The sequence below is a fragment of the Nelusetta ayraudi genome, unplaced genomic scaffold (genome assembly GCF_046127955.1).
Source record: "Nelusetta ayraudi isolate G7.1 ecotype Tasmania unplaced genomic scaffold, CSIRO-AGI_Nayr_v1 ptg000011l, whole genome shotgun sequence".
NCBI lineage: Eukaryota > Metazoa > Chordata > Actinopteri > Tetraodontiformes > Monacanthidae > Nelusetta > Nelusetta ayraudi.
Window position 1 is genome coordinate 27,863,122 of NW_027466061.1, and position 24,379 is coordinate 27,887,500.

The following is a 24,379-nucleotide window of genomic DNA, read 5'->3' on the forward strand; positions in this document are numbered from 1 at the left end:
GACACTCACCTGTGTTTACGATTGAAACAACAAAAATGTAATTACAGAAGGTTGGTGTCCACAACATTCTTTTGTTGCGCCATTACTTTGTTTTGCAAATCAAAATCTGTTATTGTACTTACAGAAAGATAATGGAAGCTAATGCAGCAGGAACAGAATGGAAAAAAACACTCAGTGTTTGCTGCCTGTTTAAGAAGTTTATGATATCAAAAGAGGATGACATCATAAAGGCATGCATGATGTGTTTTTTAGTCCTCAGTTTCACATGCACAACACAAAACTGAAGCATGAAAATACACACACACACAGAGCGAGAAACACGCTGGTCCATTAAACACGGTCACATGGCGATAACAACACCTGTAGAATTCACTGAACACCTGCAATAAAAGACCAATGTTGAACTGCGTCAGCAGCAAACACCACTGCACACGTGCGACGTGAAAAACAGTCTTCAATTTGTCTCCTGTTCGCCGTCGGCACTCCTACATTCAGTCTGTCAATCGCGGTGTCTTGTGCACAGCGCCCCCCAGTGGATGCGGCAGACAGGACTGGGGGTGTTTGGTCAAGAGCAGTGAGATGACGTCACAGCACATCACAGGCTTCCCTTCCTGGTTTCCTGAAGGATTGTGACTGAGCCCACTGTCAGTCTGACACTTGAAGGGCCCACATTACAGCCACATCCAGCTGTTTATTTTGTCCACTGCAGCCCGGCGTCATTGATTATCTGACAAAAACCTCGCTAGACGCCCAGAAAGCAGCGCATTTAGCCTTCTGTTTACAGCCTCTTGCTAAGCCTGATGCTCTGTTGGACCTCCCACATATTTGGAAGGAGCTAAACACCAGGCAGTGTTAGAGAACCTAGACCAGGGGTCACCAACTAGGTGACCGCAGACACCAGCTAGCCCCCAAGGACTACATGAGTAGCCCTCAGGCCTGTTTAAAAAATTGCTCAACTCGTTGAGCTGCGTCTAAAATTCAATTTTATCCAACCTTGTTAAGTCAGTGTTGATAATTATTGAGAACTCATTGACTTGCTAAGTGTTTTCACACAGATGAGTATCATTAATAAAAATATATAACTTATAAATTTGTTATTTCATAATTATTGAGAATTATTGAGAATTCATTGACTTGCTAAGTGTTTTCACACAGATGAGTATCATTAATAAAAATATATAACTTATAAGTTTGTTATTTCATAATTATTGATAATTATTGAGAACTCATTGACTTGCTAAGTGTTTTCACACAGATGAGTATCATTAATAAAAATATATAACTTATAAGTTTGTTATTTCAGGAGAGTCTAGCAAACTGGTAGCCCTTCATGTGACTCAGGACCCATGAAGTAGCTCTCAGTGCCAAAAAGGTTGGTGACTCCTGCCCTAGATAGCACCTGGCTAGAGGTGTGGTCACTAACCAGAGAGAGATATCAGTGGCCCCTTGTGACATCACAAAAGGATTATCTCCACGTTTTCTGGGGAGTTCGTTGACAGGACAGTGCTGCTGATTTTGGTGAATATGGGACATTCAAGTCTTGTCAGTATATATACATATATACATAAATATATATATATTTAATTTAAAACTTTCTCAACTAGGAGCTGACGAGTTAATGATAACAGATAAAACAGAGTACTTTGACATGCTCATGGATTCCTCAGAGCTCCTCCCACTGGAACAAAGCAGTGACAGGTTGAAGGTTCTGACTCGATGACACTCAGTCACTAACAGCCCTTCATCCTCCTCCTCCTTTTCCTCCTTCCCTGTAAGCACCACCAGAAATAAAACAAAGTCGTGAGATGAGCCTAACTGCAGAGAGCTGCTGTTTCTAAAAGGAGGTGAAGTGACGTCGTCGGAGAGTGAGTTGGAACACGCAGAGGTTGCACAGCTTGTCATCATCCTTCGGCTTCTCAAACAAACGGAGCAGAGGGAATGAAGATCTGCCCGCATCCCTCCACGTCCTCCTTCCCTTTAGCTGCACGAGGAGGAGGAGGAGGAGGATCAGATGAGCTGAAGCAGAAGATCCTGGAAGGTGTCCAGGCCCCGCAGGGGGTTCCTCCGGGCTCCGTCCGGATCCAGCTGTGCAGCCAAGAGGAACAGCTTCCTGTCCTCGTTGACTGAGCTCAGAGACAGAGCATCGTGCAGCTCAGACACGCTCACAGCGTTCACTTTGTCCTGTCAGCGGGGGGAGGAAAAAGAAGGGGTAAAAATCACTCCAGCTCAGTCCGACAGCCTCTGGCACATGGGAAGTGTCTCTGACAGGCATTCCCAATTCTGCTCTCAACTGGAAGCTGAAACTAGCAAGATTCTAGTTGTGCTCTGTCTATTTATTTTTTAATTAATTTTTTTTTTTTTTTTTTTTTTTTAATAAATATCTCATTAAATCATGTATCGCGATGTTCAACGTTGGGATATTAGTGTTCCTGCTAGGAAGTTGGTTCTCACCTGCTTGTTGCCCAGGACAACCACGGGCAGCTGAGGCTCTGCCCTGAGCAGCCGGTGCAGCTCAGCTTTAGCCAGCGGCAGGCGGCTCCTGTCTGACGAGTCTACCACGTAGACCAGGACGTGGGTCCTCATCAGGTAATCGGACCAGTAACGCCGCAGGTCCTCGCCGCCGCCGACTGCGAGGTGAGCAGAAGAAGAGAAGCAGCGGAACACGAATAAATAACAGCAGCCGTCAGCACACCGCTCCACAGTGGGACCAATCAGCGGCAGATGAATGTGAGTTGTGAAGCAGAGCGAAGCAGAATCCAGGCTCACTGAGGGATGGAACAGGATGAGATGGCATTTAACCATAATTAATACCCAGGATTCCTGCTGGATTTAATCCATATGTTATGGAACATCATTGCTGCAGCTGTTTTTTCTTATTCTCCTTCCTTGTTTATGATTATTTTTGTTGTCTTGTCTGTTTGTGGTGAATTTTTTTTTTTTATCAGCGGCAGGAGAACAGAGGGGGGATTCTGGACGTGGCAAGCATCACTTCAGTCTCTCATCCCTCAATTTTGCCCTTTTGCCAGCACACAGACAAGCGTGGCAACACACGTCTGTCTGATCAGCTGCGGTGCCGCGGCTGCATAAATCAGGAGAACATAAACATCGCAGCGCTGCTCCAGTCGGAACCCAGACGGGAGGCGACTTCAACACATCACAGGTCTGAACTGCGTCTCTTCATCTAGGCCCTTTTCAAATAACTCTCTGGCTGGATTTCCCCAGCGATCCCCGTCAGTGCCGCTTCACCTCGCTGCTCCTGACGAGGACCGAGCCGTCAGCAGGCCTCAGCGTCAACGTCTCCGCCTCAACACGCTGCCCCAGCTGAGCTGCAGAGCCTCCGAGACCTCCTGCCGCCTCTGATCGTCCTGATTGATCCGCTGAGACCCGTCCCACGACTGAACGTCTCCGAGCCGCTGAATGCCTGTTAGTGGGCGTATAATACGGTATGGTACGATATGGTGTGATGCAGTGCGATATGATACTATACAGTACAATATGGCTAACAACAATATGATATGATATGATATGATATGGCATGGTATGATGCGATTTGAAGCGATATGATATAATACGATACAATATGATACAATACCATACGGTACGGTATGGTACGATACGGTACGGTATGGAACAGTTTAGTACCAAACCGTATAGCACAACATGATACAATATGATATGATACGATACGATACGATACGATTATGACATGATACAATATCACACGAGACGATACGACATGTTATGATACGGTACCAAACAACTCAACACAACACGTAACGATACAATATGACACGATACAGTGCGGTATGGTACGATACGATACGATACGATACGATAGGGTACGATTATGACACAATACAATACCACATGAGACGATACGACATGTTACGATATGGTACCAAACAACACGACACAACAAGTAATGATACAATATGATACAATACGGTGCGGTATGGTACGATACGATATACGATGAGCAGTTCAGTACCATACTGTATGGCATGACACGACATGACATGACACGGCACAGTACAATACAATAATACTTTGTTCTTGGTAGGTAGTGAAATTGACTGGACAATACCAGCATCCGTATGCAAACATAAACAAATGCACCACGTAGGGGAACACGATACACAGAGCTCATGGAACATATAAAGCAAGGGTTGCCTTAGCACATGAAATACCAAGAGTTAGATTAAGTTTCAAGGTTGACTAATGTACCAAGGACTTTTCTTTAGTCTAACTTTGCTGAAGCCACGGACTCTGGTATCATCTCTGTGTAGGCATGAGCTTATATTTCCTATCCAAAGGGTGTCTACTATTAAAAGTAATATTAATTGACAGCTTTAGTGTACTCTTGTCACTTGAAGTTTCACAGTTTCCCCAAGTGGTTGACCAACAATGACAGAGGAGATTGAAGAGAAGATTCAGTAGCTGCATCAATTGTGATTTTGAGGCAACCGACAGATCCAAACCAGGCGGTACTCTGGTACTGAAGAACTGTCTGTTTCAGAGCCACTGGACTGGTTTCTGGAGGAGATCAGATCAAAACTCTTCACACCAGCTGTGATTCCAACACAGGAAAATAAATCAATGAAAGGTCATTCAGGACATTTCTGCAGATCGATGACAGAATGAGAGTTCAAGGAGAGTTTCTTCTCGTGCTCTCACAAATATCAAGGCTCCGACTCTTAAGTTGGTGGCTCTGGCAGGTGGTTCTTCTGTGTGGAACTGACTGCTCTGAGCTGATGGACACAAAGGAGTTGACAAGTAAAAACAGAGACTTACTCTCCAGGAAGTCCAACTGACATGACGTGGCGTTCATGCTCATGAAGTTGAAGCCACGGGTGGGCCGGCAGCGCCGCCTCTTGGCTGCCGCCGTGGCCTCGCCGGGGGCCAGACCCTGCAGCATGCTGCTCTTCCCGGCCCCGTCCAGTCCAAGGACCAGGACCTGGCGCCTCCCAAGCTCCTCCTCCTCCTGCAGGAACAGAAAAATGCTCCATCAGTCAGACGGACTGACACTCACCCACAACCATAGAGTGAACATACTTAATTAATTGACCAATCAGGAGCATTTGTTGAACGTCTGAAGTAAAAAAAACACTGTTGTGTTGAAGAAGAGAAAAAAACATGAACAAGGTGAGTAAAATAATATATAATAATAATAATCTAGATGGAGGCAACACGATACACTTTGTGAGGGTTGAACCTAGAACCTGCTGAAACTGCAGAGCTCCGGTTCCTCCTACCAGATAGCGTGCATCAGCTCGGACTTTGTGCAGAAACATCAGTTTTTGATTTTTCTGCTTGGGTCATGTGCTCACACAAACACGTCGACACTTGCACACTAGCTCCAACTTCTTATCAGTATCGACTCATTTAAAACAAAAATGTTCCTGAAAGAGGCAACAGTGTTTTCAACATAGTTAATTTTCTTCCTCCTCAGTGGGAACGAGGTGAAATCCTGAGTCTGAGCTGCAACCAACAGCGTTTTCAACATAGTTCTACTGAACTGAATTCTGTCTTTTTTTCTTCCTCAGTGGGAAAGAGGTCAAATCCTCAATCCTAGCTGCAGCTCAGCAGGATCTGATGGAGTTTAATCCTCCTGTCCACGACACAGCCGTGCTGAAACCTACCGCAGCTTCCCTGAATTCAGAGAAGCTTGTCTCCCAAAAGGCAAACTGTAGAGCTGGAAACAGTTTAGCTCATCTCACACACAGCAAATGTTTGCAACATCCCACAGACGTTCAGAATTCCACTGCTGCATCAGCAGCACAGCAGCAGGTAATAAGTAGCAGTTGAAATATTGATTGAAAGCTGAGCATCAGAAAGTAGAAGGAGTAGTCATACAACTAGCAGTTTACACCAAAAATCTACAATGATGTGCACTGAAGCTGCCATGACAGGGACGTTAATACAAAGTAGCCTGAACATCTGGATTGCCCCCTTGTGGCAGGCGGCGGAAAAGCTGAGCCTCCCTTGCAGTCTTAAAGCAATCGCCTCCGTGCTCCGGGTATGAGACGTTGGCTCGTTTCATCTTGTTTGGCCTGCACTGAGCTATGTCAGAGATGCGTCCTGGTGGACTCTCACAGCAAACACTCAGGTCGCGTGATATTATTATTCCGAAATATAGAATCGGGGGAAAACAAGATCCAGTTCAGAGAAAAAACAACAACAACAACAACAACAACAACAACAACAACAATAATGCAAAATTGGGTTTCTGAGGAGATCATCAGGTACACCATCTATCTATCTATCTATCTATCTATCTATCTATCTATCTATCTATCTATCTATCTATATGGGCTTAATTTCATCCATCCATTGATGAAACGCGGAGCTCCGGCGCGTCTCACCTCTCTGATGGTGCAGTACTCCGCCTGCGGTGACCATACCCGCCGCTTGTAGAAGAAGTTGAGGGCAATGAAGAGCGCGGAGCCCAGAGCGGCCACGGCGGCGGTCAAAGCCACGGAGATGTGCCGGAGGAGAACCATTAGTGTCGGCGGGCGGAGTCGCCGGTGGCTCCCTGGGTGCGAAGAACCGGCCCCGGGAGGAAGAGGAGGAGGAGGCGAGGGCGACGGAGGAGAGGAAGTGTCTGCTGCTTCCTTCTGCTTCTTGGCGGCGTTTGCATGTGAGCGCGCTGTCTCCTCTTGTTTTTGTTTCGAGAGACGTTCACGTGCTGCTCGTACTCTCCGCTGCTGCTCCTGCGGACCCGCGCCTCCAGGTAAATGAGAAAGTAGGACTTACCGAGAGAGAGCGAGAGAGAGAGAGAGAGAGAGAGAGAGAGAGAGAGAGAGAGAGAGAGAGAGAGAGAGAGAGAGAGAGAGAGAGAGAGCAAATATGACGTGCATTTATTCTAATCAAATACATTTAATGTATGAGGAATAAGTAAAACAAATCATGAAATCCTACACCTATGGTGGGATTCCTCTATTTGCGACTGGAAACAAAACAAAAAGAAAAAGAAAATGCACATTTGCACTCACAACTTGTAACTCACGTACACAATGGAGAGCTTAACAAACGGAATACTATCCTGGCCTTCAGACAGACAGAAGTAACCTGACGCCATTATCAGTCGAGTCTGAAACCTGATGTAGGCGACACATTCATAGAATATTTGCAATAGCTTATTAATGAATGAGTAACAGGTGGCACCGCCCTGTGTCGTGTCGACGCGCGGGTGACGCATCCACACACGAATCACGCGAGTTGCGTTTCTGTGCCAGTCGGAGCGGCGAGAGCTTCTCACACCTATGAACAAGTTGATTTCCATTTACAGCAGCCAGGAGAAGCGAAGAGCGCCACACGCTGGCTGTGATCCGCTGAACTCCTCGACACTCCACACCACGAAAACACGTCAAACGTTTTCACTAGAAAATCCGTTAAAATTTAACATTAAAGTCGGGGTGTAAACCCATATTTGGGGATTTACCTCAAGATGGCGCTGTGGGCTTAAAAACGTCAATATTAATAATAACGTTTAATACAAATAGGTTAAATAATTAAAAGTTGAATACAGATAAATATTTGTATCTATATTTGTATTGACATGAATTGCCAATTGAACAGGGACAGTCATTAGTATAATAACAATACAATTTTAATGACATCATACATAAAAATCATATCCGTGTTGACACTTTTTAACGACATCAACAATAAACCTGTATTGCTGAAGCAAAAATAAAACCGTGCAGAACGTAGTTAATACATAGCATTACAGACCTACAATGCCCAAACATCCATCCACCTGTAGAAAAAACTGTTTTGAATCGCAAAACCATGACCGGAAGTTTTATTTTGTTTGCCCAAATAGGCTTTTGTTTTGAAACCCCGCAACGGAAGTTGTGATGAATGCGTGCGCGCTCCTTGACGAGAAAGTCCCCTGAACGAAGTCACCGGGACTGAGAGGACCTGTCCGCCGCCGCCTCTTCCTCCGCGTCCGGACCTCCGGAGGACTTTATTACGGATCCACACAGAGGGTCGCGGCGCATACCTGGAGATTTGTTCTCGGCGGATGTGGATTTAAAGTGGACTTCCTGCTCTTGGCGGGGCTCAGACTCTCCGTCCCCCCCGCGGCTGGTGGTTAGCATCGGGTACTGCTGCTAAACATGGTGGCCTGTGGGCAAGTCGAAGAAGCGGCGAGTCCGGTCGGAGGGGTTTCGGAGGATCTTTAGAGGCGCCGCGGGCGGCTGCTGGGGAGAAAACCTCGCTGTGACCGACCTCAGTGGTCCGCCGCGCGGTTTTATTGGGCGGTTTGCCGGCTAGGGGCTGCCCCTCCGTGTGCGGTAGAGGAGCGGCGCAGCAGCAGCAGCAGCAGCAGCAGCAGCGCCGTCCCGACTCCGTGGACCGTGGATAATCACACTCGAGTCGAAAAGTTTGCGCCAGGCCGCCCCAAGTTCTCTCCGCGGCTGAGAAAAGTTGCAAAACCGCCATTAAACGCGCCTAAAAGTCATACACGGTAGCGGCGCCGACTTTTTGTGCACGTTTCGACGCTCACGTTGGAATTATTTGGTGCACAAGTGCAGCCGAGTGGAACAAGTCCAGCCACCCCCAGTGGTTTTTGCGATTGCTCGTTAATCTTTGGATTATTGTGGATTAATATTATCATTAAGGTGACGATGGCCTAGACCGTGCGACGGCGCACCGGTGGATGTTTGGGGACTTGGTGCTGCTCCTGCTGATGGTGGCGGTGATGGTGATGAGTGAGACGAGCCTCCCGTCGGTATGATTCTGCGCACACCGGCGCTCGGTACGTGGAGACTCGGCTGACATGCCCCGCACCGAGTTGCCACTTCCGGAAGGCTGGGAGGAAGCCCGAGACTTTGATGGCAAAGTCTACTACATCGACCACATTAACCACAACACCAGCTGGATCGACCCCAGAGACAGGTGAGGGATGATGGAGAGGACGGGTTGACCTTTGACCCCTTGTTCCAGCAGGTGTTTTCACGGTGAAGTAAGGTTTGTTGTCATTTTCACTGGAGAAGGTTTTTGGAGTAGCCCACTGGCGTGTGGAGGCAGCAGGTGGAGTGAGGTAGAGGCACATCCCTGTCTGGCTCCTCCTCCAGGATGCTGAAGAGTCTTTAGAAAACCCCAGCTGTCCCACAGCGCCCACTTGAAGGCCTCGCACCACTTTTTGGGCCGCATGTGGGTCATTTTGAATGTGCGGTCACAACTCTTTTTTTTTCTTTTTAATTACATTAGCATCTTGTGCCTCAGATAATTAAATCTGAGGCACAAATCTGAGGGGGGGGGGGGGGGGGGGGCGTAATACAACAAGTTATCCCATAATAATCTGTGAAAAGTCCAAATAATTGTCTCCTAGCAAGATCAGCTGGTGACAAATAAATCAGTGCAAATTTATTGTAATTGTTACTGTAGAACAAGTTTTTCTTTGTCGCTGTGTGTGTCAGTTTTTATTTTTTCTGACTAAAAATGTCAGTGGCAAATCCAGTGTGTGTGTGTGTGTGTGTGTGTGTGTGTGTGTGTGTGTGTGTGTGTGTGTGTGTGTGTGTGTGTGTGTGTGTGTGTGTGTGTGTGCTTTTATTAGTTAGCTGAGCCCCCTCAGACTTTGACCTTAAATCCTTTTAATGGTTTATGTGTGGAATTCTGCCACTCTGCAGCTTGTGTGTGTGTGTGTGTGTGTGTGTGTGTGTGTGTGTGTGTGTGTGTGTGTGTGTGTCTGTATGTCTGTGTGTCTCACTGTGTTTTTCATTTTCTCCTCCTGTTTCTCACTCTATCACTTTTTCTTTTTTTTTTTACACTTGTAATAAAATTCTGTTGGCGGCAGTTTGACGTCCAAGGCGAACCTGCCGATCTCCATCGTCATTGTAATGCGACTGGATGATGTCAGGAAAACACGTGAGGATGAGCTGCTTCTGCTGCTGCTACGGCTGAAACAAACAAAACAAATCCTTGAAAACACAGCGTGTAGATTTCCGCTCCGCTGCCGACGTGAGAGCGGACGGTGAGCCGAGACGGAATCATGGTTTCCAGCTTCGCCCTGTTACTGAGCAAGACCTCTGTGGACTTTTCTCCCTGCCACTCACCTGCGTGCACCCCCACCTGCATCTCTCCGGTGGCAGTAAGATTTCGTCCGATTGGCCCAATAGATCGGCACACAAAGCGTAATGTGCAGCTGTTGCTAGAGCGCCACCACTTGTCTGTCCTGCTTTTTTTTTTTTTTTTTTTTTTGTCTCTGAGCCTCGTAAAGTCACAGATGGATTTTTCACCGTCGTAAACATGCCGCCGTTCGGAAGGGAATCACCTTGTCTAGTCGACAACATTCACCTGACCTAGCTTGCAGCTGCACACGACTTTCACTTTAAAACCACCACCGTCTGGTTCCAACCGTAGCCTCTTCACAGGTTGGAGAGTTGATAGAAAATCATTCTGACACAGACTCTAAGCACTAGGCCTTGCACCATTTATTAAAAATCCTCTGCACGCGTGTTTGACTCTGTCTCTGCCAAAGAGACCAGAGAGCAGATGAGGCACCTGAGTGCATCGCATCCTTAGTGGAATGATTGGAGTCATCCAGTGTATTTGTCCCTGTTGTTATGACACTTTTCATTAGTAAAAATTGGTGTCATAACATATCATAACACATAACATTGTCAATTAGGGATATTAATAATTAATTATTGATTAATTGTCGATTAAGAATTTAATCGATTAAATTGAATTAGTCACAATTAATTAAAAAAAAAATTCATGAGTAGTTAATATCATTATAACAGTGTAGTGGCAGGAAAGAGCAATTCTCCTGTGATGGTCATAATACACCTAGAACAAGTTACTTTTAAACAACTTAAAAAAACAAAAACAAGTTGAAAATGTGACCCGTTAGAAGTCAACTTAAAGTCGGAGGATAAATGTTTAGGTGTTTTTACTGTTCTCTAATGTAAAAATGGGTCACATTGTTATTTAAGGGTTAAACAGTGTGTTCCTCACACATTTGTCATTGTGAAATTTAGGTCCTCAAGAAAAATCGCCACTGATCAATGAATCGTTAATCGATCGATAAGGTCAATCAACTAACGATGGATGAATGAATTTATAATTTGCGTCCCTTTTGTCAATGTGGTTTATCGCAATCATTTCTGGGACCGTATATCGTCCAGCAGAAATGTCTTATCGTGATGGGCTGTCTGGGAACGGCACAATCCTGCTGCAGCAGCAGCGTGATAGAAAAAAAAAAAGAAGAGAAAGAACAAGCACTGAGAGGTTAAAAACACACATTCCTGAAGGAGCTGCTGACTGGCCAACCACAGGCCTGATTTCTTTTTTGCAGAGGCAGATCAGAGTTCAACCTGGAGCCCTGTCACCACGCACAGAGAGAGAGAGAGAGAGAGAGAGAGAGAGAGAGAGAGAGAGAGAGAGAGAGAGAGAGAGAGAAGAGAGAGAGAGAGAGAGAGAGAGAGAGAGAGAGATGAGAGAGAGGAGAGAGAGAGAGAGAGAGAGAGAGAGAGAGAGAGAGAGAGAGAGAGAGAGAGAGAGAGAGAGAGAGAGAGAGATCCTTTAATTCATAACCAGCACTGAGAGAATGTTGTCAGCAGGCTGCAGGCTGCTGGTGTGTGGTCTGCTCCCACAGGTTTTGCCTGCACCAAACGTTTGACGATTGTGCAGCCCAGCAATATGTTTCATGAAACGGGGCCGTCCTCATGGTCGGATGCGCTCGCTCGGTGTCTGAAGAAGAGTGAAATCTGTGACGCCGTCCGAACTGAAAATGTGACGTCAGCTCGATGGAATGTGTCACATAAATACTCACTGTCACTGCTGCTGCCGTAAATCATTTATCGCCTGGAGTCTCCATAAAACATTTAATCTGTGCTCAAAGTGTGTGTGAGTGTGTGTCAGAGTGTGAGTGTGTGTTTTACTGCCGGACCTTGAAGCTTGATAACTCCGGCGGAGGAATTTATATTGCGTTGATGAAGTTTTTTTTTTGTGAGTCAACACTCAGACGCGCTGGTTGGTATTTTTTAACTCGCATTGTTTTCAGCCTCCGGTTGAGAAAACACAAAGTTCTCCGGACGCAGACACAGTATCCTCCCGCCCGCCCCCCCAAGTCGTCGTCCCGCCGCCCTCGTCCAATCGCGCGTGCGAGGCCGGTCGAGTGACGTCGAGCTCACGATGATGGAGACAGAGGTCAACGGTACGACCTCTAGCTGCCACTGCTGCTCATCAGGGTTGTACACGGAGATTTGAATACTGTTACCTCTCTGTTAAGTGTGTGTGTGTGTGTGTGTGTGTGTGTGTGTGTGTGTGTGTGTGTGTGTGTCTGTGTGTGAGAGAGTCAGCCGCCAGCTGGTGTCTCCCAGTTATCCTGAGCTAAATTTAGACAGACTCCCCCCTTGTCTCGCCCACTGCACCCCCCCACCCCACCCCCCACCCCCACCCACTCTTCCATTATTAATGAGCTGAAACAGGAACCAGGTCCCTCTGTCACCAGTTAGTGGCTGCGGTGGTGGGCATGTTGTTGCTGCTGGTGTGTGTGTGTGTGTGTGTGTGTGTGTGTGTGTGTGTGTGTGTGTGTGTGTGTGTGTGTGTGTGTGTGTGTGTGTGTGTGTGTGTGTGTGTCAGATTCTGGGAGCCTGATAAAAGTTCAGAAGCAGAAAAAAGATGCGACCATCGATTCACCCGGGGGGGGGGGGGACTGAGATGCTTCCTCAGTGGGTGGGAAGGTGCAGCCGGTCCTCAGGTTGGAGCGGCAGGGGTCATGTGACCGGGCAGCGATGAGGGGAGGAGCCAGTTGTCAGCGAGCGTTGCCTGGGTAACCTCCAGGCGATGCGTGGACGCCGCCTGAGGAATGTCACGAGCCGCGTTCCTCTCATTGTCTGCTGTGTGTGTGTGTGTGTGTGTGTGTGTGTGTGTGTGTGTGTGTGTGTGTGTGTGTGTGTGTGTGTGGGGAGGGGAGGGGGTGAGAGGGCCAAAGGGGATTGGGTGAGGTGGGGGAGGGAGTCAGACCCCCCCCCTTAAAAAACACAAAGCAGCACAAGTTCCACCATTGCCACAGAATGTGACCATTATTATTTTGTGTGTTTTTTAAGTTTGCAGTGGCTCCCAGTTGTGAGCCGTGGTTTTGGTCCGAGTGTGTAGTTGAATCGTGCTTCGTATTGTTGAGTCCCGTCGCTGAAGCTGCCTCCTGTTTTCCTGCAGACAAACCAAACCGCTGACTTTTGCTGACTGCATCGGAGATGAACTGCCGGTGGGCTGGGAGGAGGCGTACGACCCCGTGGTCGGCGCCTACTATGTCGACCACAACACCAGTGAGTCCCGCCCACTTTCTGTCTTTTTGAACGTCCTCCCTCCTCGCACACGTCACTTGACTTTTATAGGTTCGGTGTTCTACCTCCAGTGGGGGAGCCACTGATATCCAGGAAAACTCTCTGGGTCTCCGAGACCAAGGGGTCACCAACACGGTGACCCCCGGGGACCACATGAGTCGCCCGCAGGCCTGTTCTAAAAATAGCGCAACCTGTTGAACGGCGTCTGAAATTCATCTTTGTTCAGCCTTGTCGCATCATTGTTGATATTTATTGAGAACTCATTCACGTGTTATTGTCTTCACATAGATCAGTATCAGTAATAATCATATGTAACTCAAGGCTGACTGAGAAAAGTAGTTGTTTCAGGAGAGCAAACTGGTTGCCCTTGGCATGACTCAGTACTACGGGTGTTAACAATTAATCGGTTATAATCGATTAATTGTCGATTAAGAATTTAATCGATTAAATTAAATTAGTCGCAATTAATCAAACATTTTTTACACGGTTAGTTAATATCATTATCAACAGTGTAGCGGCAGGAAAGAGCAATTCACCTGTAGATGCTGTGTTGGTCATATATGCCTAGAACAAGTTACTTTTAAAGAAGTTTAAAAAAAAAAAAAAAAGTTGAAATGTGACCCATTAGAAGATAACGAAGTCAAACGATAAATGTTGAGGGTGTTTTACTTCTACTTTATGTTCTCTTAAGTAAAAATGGGTCACATTGGACCCTCAAGATTACTTAAGTGTTAACAATACGTTCCTTACACATTTTTCATTGTGAAATTTAGGTTGTCAAAAAAAAAAATCGCTGCTTATCAGTTAATCAATAATCAATTGGTAAGGTCAATCAACTAACGATTAACAAATTAATCGATAATTTGCATCCCTACTCAGTACCCATGAAGTAGCACTCAAGTTCAAAAGGTTGGTGGCTCCAGACCCAGAGGCATTGTACTTAGCCCTGTGTTTGCAGCCTCCTGCCGAAGAGTGCTGCTTTTTTTGGCCCTTACACATGTTTGGAAATTTGGGGGTTTGGAGGTTTGGGTCGGAGGGACAAAAACAAGATGATCTCTGTGGGCGGAGCCAGCACCTATTTGGTGGGGGCGTGGTCTTCAGTGCCGTTTGTGACATCACAAAGGGCCAGATGGCTGTCAGGAGACGGTCAGTACAGTGAAGACTGGCGCTGCCTGTCCCCAGAGAGCACCCAGCTGGAGGACCCGCGGGCCCAGTGGCAGCGTGAGCAGGAGTCCATGCTGCGCGACTACCTGTCGGTGGCCCGCGACGCCCTCAGCGCCCAGAAGGAGATCTACCAGGTGAAGGAGCAGCGGCTCCTGCTGGCGCAGCAGGAGTACCGCCAGCTCAACGACGCCTGGAGGGACAAGTCCACGTCTCAGACGAGCCGTGAGTTCCACGCTCAGTTTCTTCCTTAGTTTTGTTGTTGTTGTTGTTGTTGTTGTTGTTGTTGTTACCGGAAGCCCAGTGCTCGCCAGTGTCGGCTCCGCCTCCAAACGTCTCCCCGTCCCTCCTGCAGTCAACTCCAGGTCGTCCTCGTCCTCCAAGTACGACCCCGACATCCTGAAGGCAGAGATCGTCACCGCCAAGAGTCGGGTGAGTGCCCGCACCTCCACCTCCGGGTGTCCACATCCATCAACGTCAGCGACGTGTCGATTTGTTAATCGACGATTTGATTGTATCAGCTGGCAGATGAACGTATGGGTCCAGGCACCGCTATCGTTCAGACGCACCCTTTTTGAAATTGACACAGCAGGTCCGTGTCACCGATCCCGTTCACGTTGCGCACCAGGCAGGTGGTGTCCGGCTGTGTAGAGAAAGACCGATAGCCGCCGCTCTCCTGGCGCTACCAAGTCGGCAGTGTTGCAGGATTTGGAACGAATGACGGCTTTACGGATGAAATAACGGCTAATTAATTGCTCAAGCTCTTGTGCAGGTTGACTCGACTGATCTTGCCCTTTAGTAAGATAAGAGATGTGGTGACCTTGGTTAAGTTACCATGATTAAAGAAATGCCTGGAAAAGAAGATAGATAGAACGGTGAAATCACGCAGGGTCACGGGCTCCTGTTTTTTTCTCTCTCTCGTCTCTCATGTTAAAAAGAAAGGCCGACTCGTTGTTGAACAAAACGTTTTGACTCTTGTTGTCATTGTGGAGCGGAAGAACACGCTGAAGTTGTGTTGACACTGTTGGACAGAAGGGATTTAGGATACGGAGAGACGAGTGTGTGAAATGTGAACAAACGGGATCTCGGGATCGGAGCTCAATGCACGCACACACATGAAAAAATAAATTACGTTGACACCTGTTGTTTTAACACTTCATGTTAACATTGAAGTTCAATATTGAGTACGTGGCAGTGGATTTTTCAACACAATTTTCGGATTTAGTCATATTTTTTAAAATATTTAGTATTGATCAAAGGTCACTTGAAGGTCACTGTTTGGGTTGAAACATTGATGCATCTTTTTCATTTCTGTGCGTGCGTGTGTGTGTGTGTGTGTGTGTGTGTGTGTGTGTGTGTGTGTGTGTGTGTGTGTGTGTGTGTGTGTGTGTTCCAGGTGAACCAGCTGAAGAGGGACCTGGCCAGCATGAAGCAGGAGCTGCAGTATAAGGAACAAGGCTTCCAGACGCTGCGAGAGTGAGTCCCCCCCCCCCCCCTTTTTTTTTTTTTTAGAAATGACCCTCCAGGATGAAGGCTCTCAGAAAGTGGTTGATGTTTGCATGTAAACAGGAAACCAGAGGGTTTTTTTTGTTGTACCTCATCACACATTGACTTCATCTCGCTTTGTGTGGCTTTATCTGCTGAAGCAGCAGCAGCAGCAGCATATAAATGTCAGGCAGAGCTGAGACCGTTCTACTTCAATGGTTCTAAGATCTGCTCTCTTGCTGCTCTGAGTACCAGAAGAGTCCTGTGGTGTCTCCCGCTGTTTTATGAACTTTAATGTTCCAGTCTAAGTCAGAATGACTCCGCTTCAGCGCCGCCAACGTTCCGTTTTTTTCCTCTCGGCTTCCGATCGGCCGACACGAGGTTACTTACAGCGCCACCTCCTGGTTTCATGCGTGCTCGAGCTCTTGAGTTCTTAGTACCGTCGTCTGTACTGTTGGTTTAAATTGGACCTGTGGGGCGACACGGTGGCACAGTGGTGAGCGCTGCCACCTCACAGTAAGAAGGTTGTGGGTTAACTTCCCGGGCCCGGGGCCTTTCTGTGTGGAGTTGTGATGTTCCTCCTGTGTCTGCGCGGGTTCTCTCCGGGTTCTCCGGCTTCCTCCCACACTCCAAAAACATGCATGTGAGGTCAATTGGAAACTCTAACTTGTCCGTAGGTGTGTGTGTGTGTGAGTGCGAATGGTTGCTTATCTTTGTCTCTTTGTGGCCCTGCGGTGAACTGGCGACTTGTCCAGGGTGTCACCCTGCCTTCGCCCCATGACAGCTGGGATTGGGTCCAGCAGAACCCTCTGACCCTGAGCTCAGGAATAAGCGGGTATCGAAAATGAATGGATCAGAATCAGAATCAGGGCGCATGGACACGTGGGGAAAAACCTGCCAATCCCAGTCGCAACATGCAGACGACGTGTTTACCGACAACACGAAATATTTCCTCGGGAAGACGCTGCAGGGGCGCCTTCTGGCAGCGGGTGTAATCCATCCCGGTAGCCACACTGCTGCTGCTGCTGCTGCTGGTTCTGCTGCTGGAGGTGTGAGGCGGCCGGCGCTCTGCTCTGCTCGTTCGACGCCGCGGTTTTACGGCTGGTTGTTATCGTGCATTCCGCAGGCTCATTAAACATCGGCGCAGGGCCAGGAATGTGCCGGGGAACGCCACGATGCGGTGCGGTGGCGTGGGTCAGGCAGCAGCGTGGCTCTCTGTGTGTGTGTGTGTGTGTGTGTGTGTGTGTGTGTGTGTGTGTGTGTGTGTGTGTGTGTGTGTGTGTGTGTGTGTGTGTGTGTGTGTGAGTGAGAGTGCTGGATTATGGAGCGGTTGGACGGCATTCCTCTCAGGTTACAGTCATCTGAGCGCGCTCACAAGCCGCTCATTGTTCGCAGCCACTCTGGGCTCCTGTGAAGGGTTCAGTAACGGCCGGACTGGAGAACGCGGCCGGTTCTGTTCCAGGAGAGGAGTGGAGTGGAGCTCTTCCTCTGGCCGGTCCGAATAGACAAACAACACAAACAGTGCCCCCCCCCCCTTCCCACCGCCCTTCGACGACTCAGCCAGGCTGAACCTCTCTGTCGCTCCGGAATGATGATGAAGTTGATGTTGCTGACACGTTTGACGCCCAGAGAGGAAGTTTGGGACAAAGTCGGTACAAAGAATCAGGAAATAATATCCGACAGCAGCACGACAGAGCAGATTTTCCTCTGGCTTCGCTCACTCTGGAGCGTTGCTGAAGCAAAACTCGGATAAGTGCGATGAATCGGGGTCAGAGGTCAGGAATGATTGAGCGCGCCGGGTACTTGTGGGTCAGGCCGTGTTTTGAGCCGAGCGCTTCCTCATTCCCTCCCCCCCTCCCCCACCCTCCCCCCCCTTCCGCCTCCTCCCTCCCTCCTTCTCAGGAGAATGCAGTCCAACCTGTTCCTCTATTGAACACATGACAGGCTGCTGCTGCTGCTGCTGCTGCTGCTCTCAACCGAGACACAGCCGGCAAGTCACCTGAGTTTCAATCCGACAGGAAGTTCATCAGCCGTCGGCTTGCTGCTGCTTAAATACCAGAGGAAGACTTCTCCTCTTTCAAGTCCTCGTGTTGGCTGAGGTTGTTAAGCTGACATCACCACCAGAGATCAGGCGGTGTCCACGTCCTGCGGGTCAGACGCCGAGTGCGTTTCAAAAATAAACTGGTCGACATCGACATCGACATCCACAACGACAGAGACGGCGGAGCTGTGCGGACCGACCCCCTGAATGTGTAATTTTCTAAAGTGAACAAAACAGCAGAGCGCCACCTGGCTGCTCCTCGGTGCAGCCGGACAGCAGACCATGTTGACGTGGACGCGTGTCAAAACAAAAAGTCCCGTTTTCTCCTGTGTAACCATTGCGTGTTTACTGTGCGGAGGCCTTTACATACCGCAGTGTTTGTTCACGGCGTTGTGAGCACACAGGCATGCACTCTCGCTCTGTGCTCTCCTGCGCCCCCGCTGGCGGCAGGACGCTAACGTTACCCCTCCGTCCCTCTCCCAACCCCCCCGACCTCCAGGATCGACCAGAAGATGTCGAACAGCCCGTCGGGCTACAAGCTGCAGGACGCGCAGGCCATACTGAGCGAGGTGCGCTCCATCCGGGACGCCATCAGCTGCGGCGAGAGGGAGAAGCAGGAGCTCATGCAGGTAGGAACCAGGTCTCATCACCTCGGCGAGGAGGAAGACCGCACGTCGTCTTCCTCCTCCTCCTCATCTTAGTCTCAGAGGTGAACTGGAAACATTCACAAACAAAATCAAGCGTGGGAAAAAAATCAAACGCACCCTATGAAGGACACAGAGTCTAAGAGGAGTTCAGAGGAACAGGTTAACTGTGTGTGTGTGTGTGTGTGTGTGTGTGTGTGTGTGTGTGTGTGTGTGTGTGTGTGTGTGTGTGTGTGTGTGTGTGTGTGTGTGTGTGTGTGTGTGTGTGTGTATGTGTGTGTGAGTGAGAAAGGATGAAGGAGACACCACTAAAACTGTGATAAATTCTAACATCCACTTCCTGCAGATGACGCCACACTTCACCGTAGGTTAACACTTAAATAAAGGAGTGCATAAAATAAAAGAACAACAGACTTAATGTCTCACCTAAATGTACTATTTGTTCTCTTAGCCCAGGCGTTCTCTAAATATTCGGCAAGGGCGGATAGCTCGTAATAAAAAAACAACAACATTATAGTCTGTCTGCATCATTCAGCCACATGGAATCAACACTTTCACACCTATCAGACAACTTCTCATGGTACAAAGGGCAATAAAACACAAAAAGTGGAGCTCATTCTCAACATCGATGTTACAGCAGTCACAGTCTTGTGTGTGTTTGTAGAGCTGGAAACAAGCAGCAGCTCATGACCATGAAAATTCAAAAAACACACCAAAGAAGATTTCCCTGCTTTCATTTCACCGGCAGTTCACAGTGCAGATGTTACATTTCCACCAGAAGAAGAGAAAAAAAAAACCCAACTGCACAGTCTGGCAGGCTTCATGCACAGTGAGCCGACGAATCTCAATGTTTGTTGCTTTGTTTAAAACCCTGAAGGTTATTTATTTATTTATTTATTTATTTATTTATTTATTTTACACTGATGACGATGGTTGTGATTGGTACGAGTCCCCACCCACTCTCCCACCTGCGGCTGACAGCTCAGCCTGCCAGACTGTCACAGAGTGTCTCCACGGCAACAAGACATCTGCCTCGTCCACCTCGCCAACATTCACATTTAACTCTCAAAGCCATAGGTGTCAAGCTCTGGCACTGTAATAATATTTTTGGCCCACAAGGCAATACCAAACCCACTACTAGAGCTGGCCTGCCAGTATTATAAAGCGCATGTTCCACTAATACTACACAACCCAGACTGCTTTGCTGGTATTTTGGCCATGTCAAGCAGGACAGGGCGTTCATTAAAGGATGTGATTTATTTTTTTTATTTAACCTTTATTTTACCAGGAAAGTTCCATTCAGATTCAAGAATCTCTTTTCCAAGGGAGTCCTGGAATTATGATACTGTGGGTGGTCAATAATTTATTGTTGTCATTTTATATGTACATTTATTTTTGGCCCGTGGAAAAGGGTTACTGTTGAAATTTAACTCAAAAGGCTGCAAATTAAAAGGCCAGGCATATTAGTTTTATTTTAATTTTGAAATTCAATTTTGCATGTGTGCAATATTCAGTTTATTGTATAGTATTAAACTTTGCTAGTTCCATATTCAGGTTGAAGCAAAATGTGTTTGGGTCCATATGAAAAGGTTCACTTCACATCAATGCTGACCCGAGACGTCGTCCAAATTTGAACTTTTTCCTCACTGTGTATTTGAGTTTGACTCCTCTGCTCTAAGCCCCTGATTGGCTCTGGGCTCAGCAGCCGCCCGTGTGTACGCCACGGCGCAACGTCGGCTGACGCCGGGCTGTTGTGATCAATCCGATTTGTCTGCTGAAATCTGCTGAAAACGTCTGACAGTTTTCCTGTTACAAACATGTAAAATGGCGAGACGCACCTTCTCTCCCGCCTCCAACAGAAACTGGCCGTGCTGAAGGACGGCTTCCAGCTGGACTCGTCCTCGCAGCAGGAGCTGTGGGGCAGCAGCCCGTCGCTGGCCAGCTCCGACGTCTCGGCCCCCCGCCTCTACTCGGACGCCGGCTCGCAGACCGACATCCCGGCCGAGGTGAGTCCAGGAGGAGGCCTGCCGACGTCGGCTCGCAGGCCCGCTGGCCCGCTGGCTCGCTGGCCCGCTGCCGTGTCTAAAGTTGCACCTGTGTGTTTGTTTCAGTTCATGAGCAGCTCCAACAAGCTGGCCGAGAAGGTCCGACTCAGCCTGAAGTACGAGGAGGCCAAGAGGAGGTGAGTCCGGCTCCTCCTGTCTGAGGAAGCAGGGAGATGGAGGGCAGGCGCTTTCTGTGGAGATGCTTCACAACTTCACCAATGAATAAACCCCTGGTCCACACGCACCCTCCTCCTCCTCTTCTTCCTCCTCCTCTTCTTTCTCACCCTCCTCTTCCTTCTCGTCCACCTCTGCCTCCCCTCTTATTCCTCCCCTCCTCTTCTTCCTTTTCTTTTTCCTCTTCTTCGTAACCCCCCTCTTCTTCCCACTTCTTCCTCTTTTTCCTCCTCCGCCTCTGCTTCCCCCTCTTCCTCCTCGTCTTCCACTTCTTCCTCCTCCTCCTCTTCTTCCTCTTCTTCCTTTTCTTCTTCCGCCTCTTCCCCTTCTTCTTCCTCTTCTTCCTCTTCCTCCTCTTCTTCCACTTCCTCCTTCTACTCTTCTTCTTCTTCCTCTTCTTCCTCCTTCTCTTCTTTTTCCTCTTCCTCTTCTGCTTCCTTTTTCTCCTTCTTCCACTTCATCCTCCTCCTCCTCTTCCTCTTGTTTTTCCTCCTCCTCCTCCTCCTCCTCCTCAGGATCGCCACCATCGAGGTGCAGATCGCCAAGCTGGACAGCGAGGCGTGGCCGGGGCTGCTGGACCCCGAGAGAGACCGCCTCATCCTCATCAACGAGAAGGAGGAGCTGCTGAAGGAGCTGCAGTACGTCAACCCCCGCCAGCGGCTGGAGCCCAACGACGCCGAGCGGCTCGAGTCGCAGAAGAAGCGTCTGGAGAGAGACCTGCAGGCGGCCCGGGACAGCCAGAGCAAGGCCCTGACGGAGAGGTGGGAGGCTCGCCGCTCGCACCACCACGCCCACATTGTCGCCAGTCAGCCAGTCAGCAGCAGCAGCGTTGGCAGAAGCAGGAAGTCAGTCAGTGGTCAGCAGCTCCCAGGATCCAACATGGATTCCAGTCATTTCAATGGCTGCTCACACAGCACACAGGCTGAGAAAGTGCTTGGTTTCTGCATTACTTTGCCATTCTTGGGACCATAGAGCACGTATCAGTAGTGCCACTTCCCATCATGCCTCTGTAACTGACGTGATACATCAGAACGCATCAGCCAATCAGGACAAGCCATAACGTCTGGCTCGGGGATTTTCAGGCCTTTGTTTTTCGAAAGATTAGAAGTCTTTATTTTTGTATTTCTGTCTATGAGAAAAATGTTTTTTGGGCAGTGTGGGATTTTTGGCTGCAGTACCTCCAGTGGCCGCTGGAAAGAAGTGGCCGCACTGCCATCTTCCCAGTCAGGTATCCAGTTCTTGTAATGCGTTCATGGTGGGCTGTCGGATCAAAACTGGACTGGCTGATGTCTGTCTGCTGCAGACTAGCTGCAGTTAAACTCCGCCCACCATCTCCCATCTCTCTGTCTGTTCTGTCGACCCCCCCTCACCCCCTCCACAGTGTTAGTGGCGTGTCTAGCTCAGGTGCTCTGTCCCTCTTTGTGTCTCGTCTCCTGTTCCTGAAACCTGAGAGGCAGCAGAGCCGCATCATGAAAGGAGCCTCTGTAGTGTGGACCCCCGCCACACACACACACACACGCGCGCGCACGCACGCACGTAGGAAGTGCAGTTTGCTCTATGCGTAACCTGATGACATGCTCCCAGTAACAGCCTCGACCGGACTGGTTTCTTCCCAGGCAGCACAGGCGGTCTGAGCGGCTGAAGACGCACAGAGTCACGGTTCATTCTGTCGCTCATGAAAAAGGCTTGACGATACTGTGTTTTTTTTTTTGTTCAGCCAACACAGTTTGATTTTGCTGTTGTAACGTTTCAGGCTTCGGCTTCACTGCAAGAGGAACAAGCTGGTGAGGGAACTGGAGGAGACGGTGCGACTGGCCTCCTCGCTGCACACGCAGCTCAAGAGGTTGGTCCTGCTCTTCGTCACTGCAAAGCAGCTCCTGTCTGGAGTGCTTTCCCTCATTTGTGGTTCACACGCACGCGCGCACATACACACACACACACCCAAGACAACCAATCAACCGTTTTTTTCCGCGGCTGATCCACCCTGAGTGCCCCGACAGGCGGAACTCCTGCGGGATGATGCAAGGCCGCTGCAACACCGTCGCATGCAGCAGAGTCTCTGTCATTTTTTTTTTTTTTTTTTTTTTTGTAAAGTTTCCAGCTCTTGAAAGTTCAGCCCCGAAAATGTAAGACGAGTCCTCGGGGGGAGCTTAGTCGTTTCGGCTCGCAGCTAACAAGCTCCTGGCCTTAATTAGAGAGCCGCTCATTGGCCAGGATAAGGGTGGAGGAGGAGGTGGGGAGGTGGAGGAGGAGGTGGGGGGGATGTTGTCTCCGTCTGGAAGCTCTCCCTCGGGTTTAGCAATTAGGAGGAAGAACCCTCAAGTACAAGTTTTTTTTTCGGTGGTGCTTAAACAGAAACACCAGACTATTGATATTAAGTGCGTTATTTATTGTAAGACGCGCAAAACAAATCAAATTCAGCCCGTAAACACTGAAGTGTTCATTCTGCGTCCGTCGCCACGGAGGCCGGACGCTTAGCGACGACATCATCATCACGCACGTGCCAAACTGATCAGCTAGCGTCGTGAGAATATCTGCTAATTAGTTCAAAGTCTGCAAGTTGTTACTGTTGAAAGAGGAAATAATGAGGCAAGCAGTTGCGTTAAATCAAGACGTCGGCGCCTGCAGCTGCTCTGCTCCGCTAGAGTTTCTTTGCAGTTGAACCGCGGATGACCCACTTGGGTTTCTCGGGCCGTTGTGTTTTTCCCTCTCAGCTTGCCTCCTCGAGGAGGAGTCTCACTCTGTGTCTGTCTCTCTCTCCCCGCCCCTCCAGCCTCTCGGCCAGCACCCTGTCCTGCTCCTCTGGCAGCAGCCGAGGCTCTCTGACGTCCAGCCGCGGCTCGCTGGCCACCACCTCCAGCCTGGGCTCCACCTCCTCGCTCAGCTTCACCGACCTCTACCTGGAGCAGCCGGAGCTGGCCGACCCGGACTTCCAGAACAAGCTGGAAAGCCTGCTGCAGGAGGGCGGCCAGGGCGGCTACCGGCCCTCCAGCTCCATCACCACCATCCACGAGCACGAGGTGGTGACGGGCTGCGGAGGGCGGAACGCCGCCAGGCCCGAGGGCAGAGCGGGCGGGGAGGCGGGAGGCGCCGGTTCTCCCGCTGGGGGAGGAGGAGGCGGGGTTGGTGGAGGGGCGGAGCCGTCCAGGATCCAGGTGCTCAGACTGTCGGAGACTCCTCGCTCCATGAACTCCTTGTCGCCGCGCTCCTCCCTCTCCTCGCTGTCCCCGCCCTGCTCGCCGCTCATCAGCGACACCAACTTCCTGTCGGGACAGACGTTCCCGGCTCAGGCCGAGCCGGGCGTCCTGGACCTGGACATCCACAGCCGGCTGGCGGAGCTGGAGCTCAACATGAACTGTGAGGAGGAGCAGCAGCAGCGGGAGGAGCAGGAGGAGAAACAGAATCACAGGAACCTGCTGGGGCAGGAGGTCAAAGGTCAGACACCAAGCAACTTCCTGTCGTTTGTGCCGGTGTAGGTACATAATGTGTCCGGGCTCAGCGATTTCAGTGACGTGGCAAACTGTCATTGGC

At 49.3% G+C, this 24,379-nt stretch overlaps 2 protein-coding genes across 4 annotated transcripts in view; one reads left to right on the forward strand and one right to left on the reverse strand.

Moving 5' to 3' along the window:
* Nucleotides 1-177: 177 nt before the first annotated feature.
* On the reverse strand, nucleotides 178-7,403 carry arl10 (ADP-ribosylation factor-like 10). Its single transcript, XM_076022407.1, has 5 exons — nucleotides 7,261-7,403; nucleotides 6,363-6,724; nucleotides 4,792-4,981; nucleotides 2,452-2,627; nucleotides 178-2,181 (listed from the first exon to the last, which is right to left on the reverse strand). The coding sequence occupies exons 1-5, from the start codon at nucleotides 7,280-7,282 to the stop codon at nucleotides 2,008-2,010; spliced, it is 924 nt and encodes a 307-aa protein (XP_075878522.1). The 5' UTR covers nucleotides 7,283-7,403; the 3' UTR covers nucleotides 178-2,007.
* Nucleotides 7,404-7,865: 462 nt separating this feature from the next.
* wwc1 (WW and C2 domain containing 1) overlaps nucleotides 7,866-24,379 on the forward strand; it is a 24,609-nt gene continuing 8,095 nt past the window's right edge. For all 3 annotated transcript variants that reach the window (XM_076022403.1, XM_076022404.1, XM_076022406.1), the window contains exons 1-11: nucleotides 7,866-8,901; nucleotides 13,171-13,280; nucleotides 14,481-14,684; nucleotides 14,815-14,891; nucleotides 15,856-15,935; nucleotides 18,485-18,614; nucleotides 20,489-20,635; nucleotides 20,741-20,811; nucleotides 21,364-21,609; nucleotides 22,602-22,691; nucleotides 23,622-24,283. In XM_076022403.1, the coding sequence (XP_075878518.1) occupies nucleotides 8,783-8,901; nucleotides 13,171-13,280; nucleotides 14,481-14,684; nucleotides 14,815-14,891; nucleotides 15,856-15,935; nucleotides 18,485-18,614; nucleotides 20,489-20,635; nucleotides 20,741-20,811; nucleotides 21,364-21,609; nucleotides 22,602-22,691; nucleotides 23,622-24,283 (1,936 nt within the window). In that variant the 5' untranslated portion in view covers nucleotides 7,866-8,782. The remainder of the gene's footprint in view (nucleotides 8,902-13,170; nucleotides 13,281-14,480; nucleotides 14,685-14,814; nucleotides 14,892-15,855; nucleotides 15,936-18,484; nucleotides 18,615-20,488; nucleotides 20,636-20,740; nucleotides 20,812-21,363; nucleotides 21,610-22,601; nucleotides 22,692-23,621; nucleotides 24,284-24,379) is intronic.

Coding starts and splice junctions, on each gene's coding strand:
- arl10 (XM_076022407.1), bottom strand. CDS start 7,282: ATGGAAATCAACTTGTTCATAG. Junction 6,725..7,260: donor GGAAATCAACTTGTTCATAG/GTGTGAGAAGCT, acceptor ATTTACCTGGAG/GCGCGGGTCCGCAGGAGCAG. Junction 4,982..6,362: donor AGTACTGCACCATCAGAGAG/GTGAGACGCGCC, acceptor CTGTTCCTGCAG/GAGGAGGAGGAGCTTGGGAG.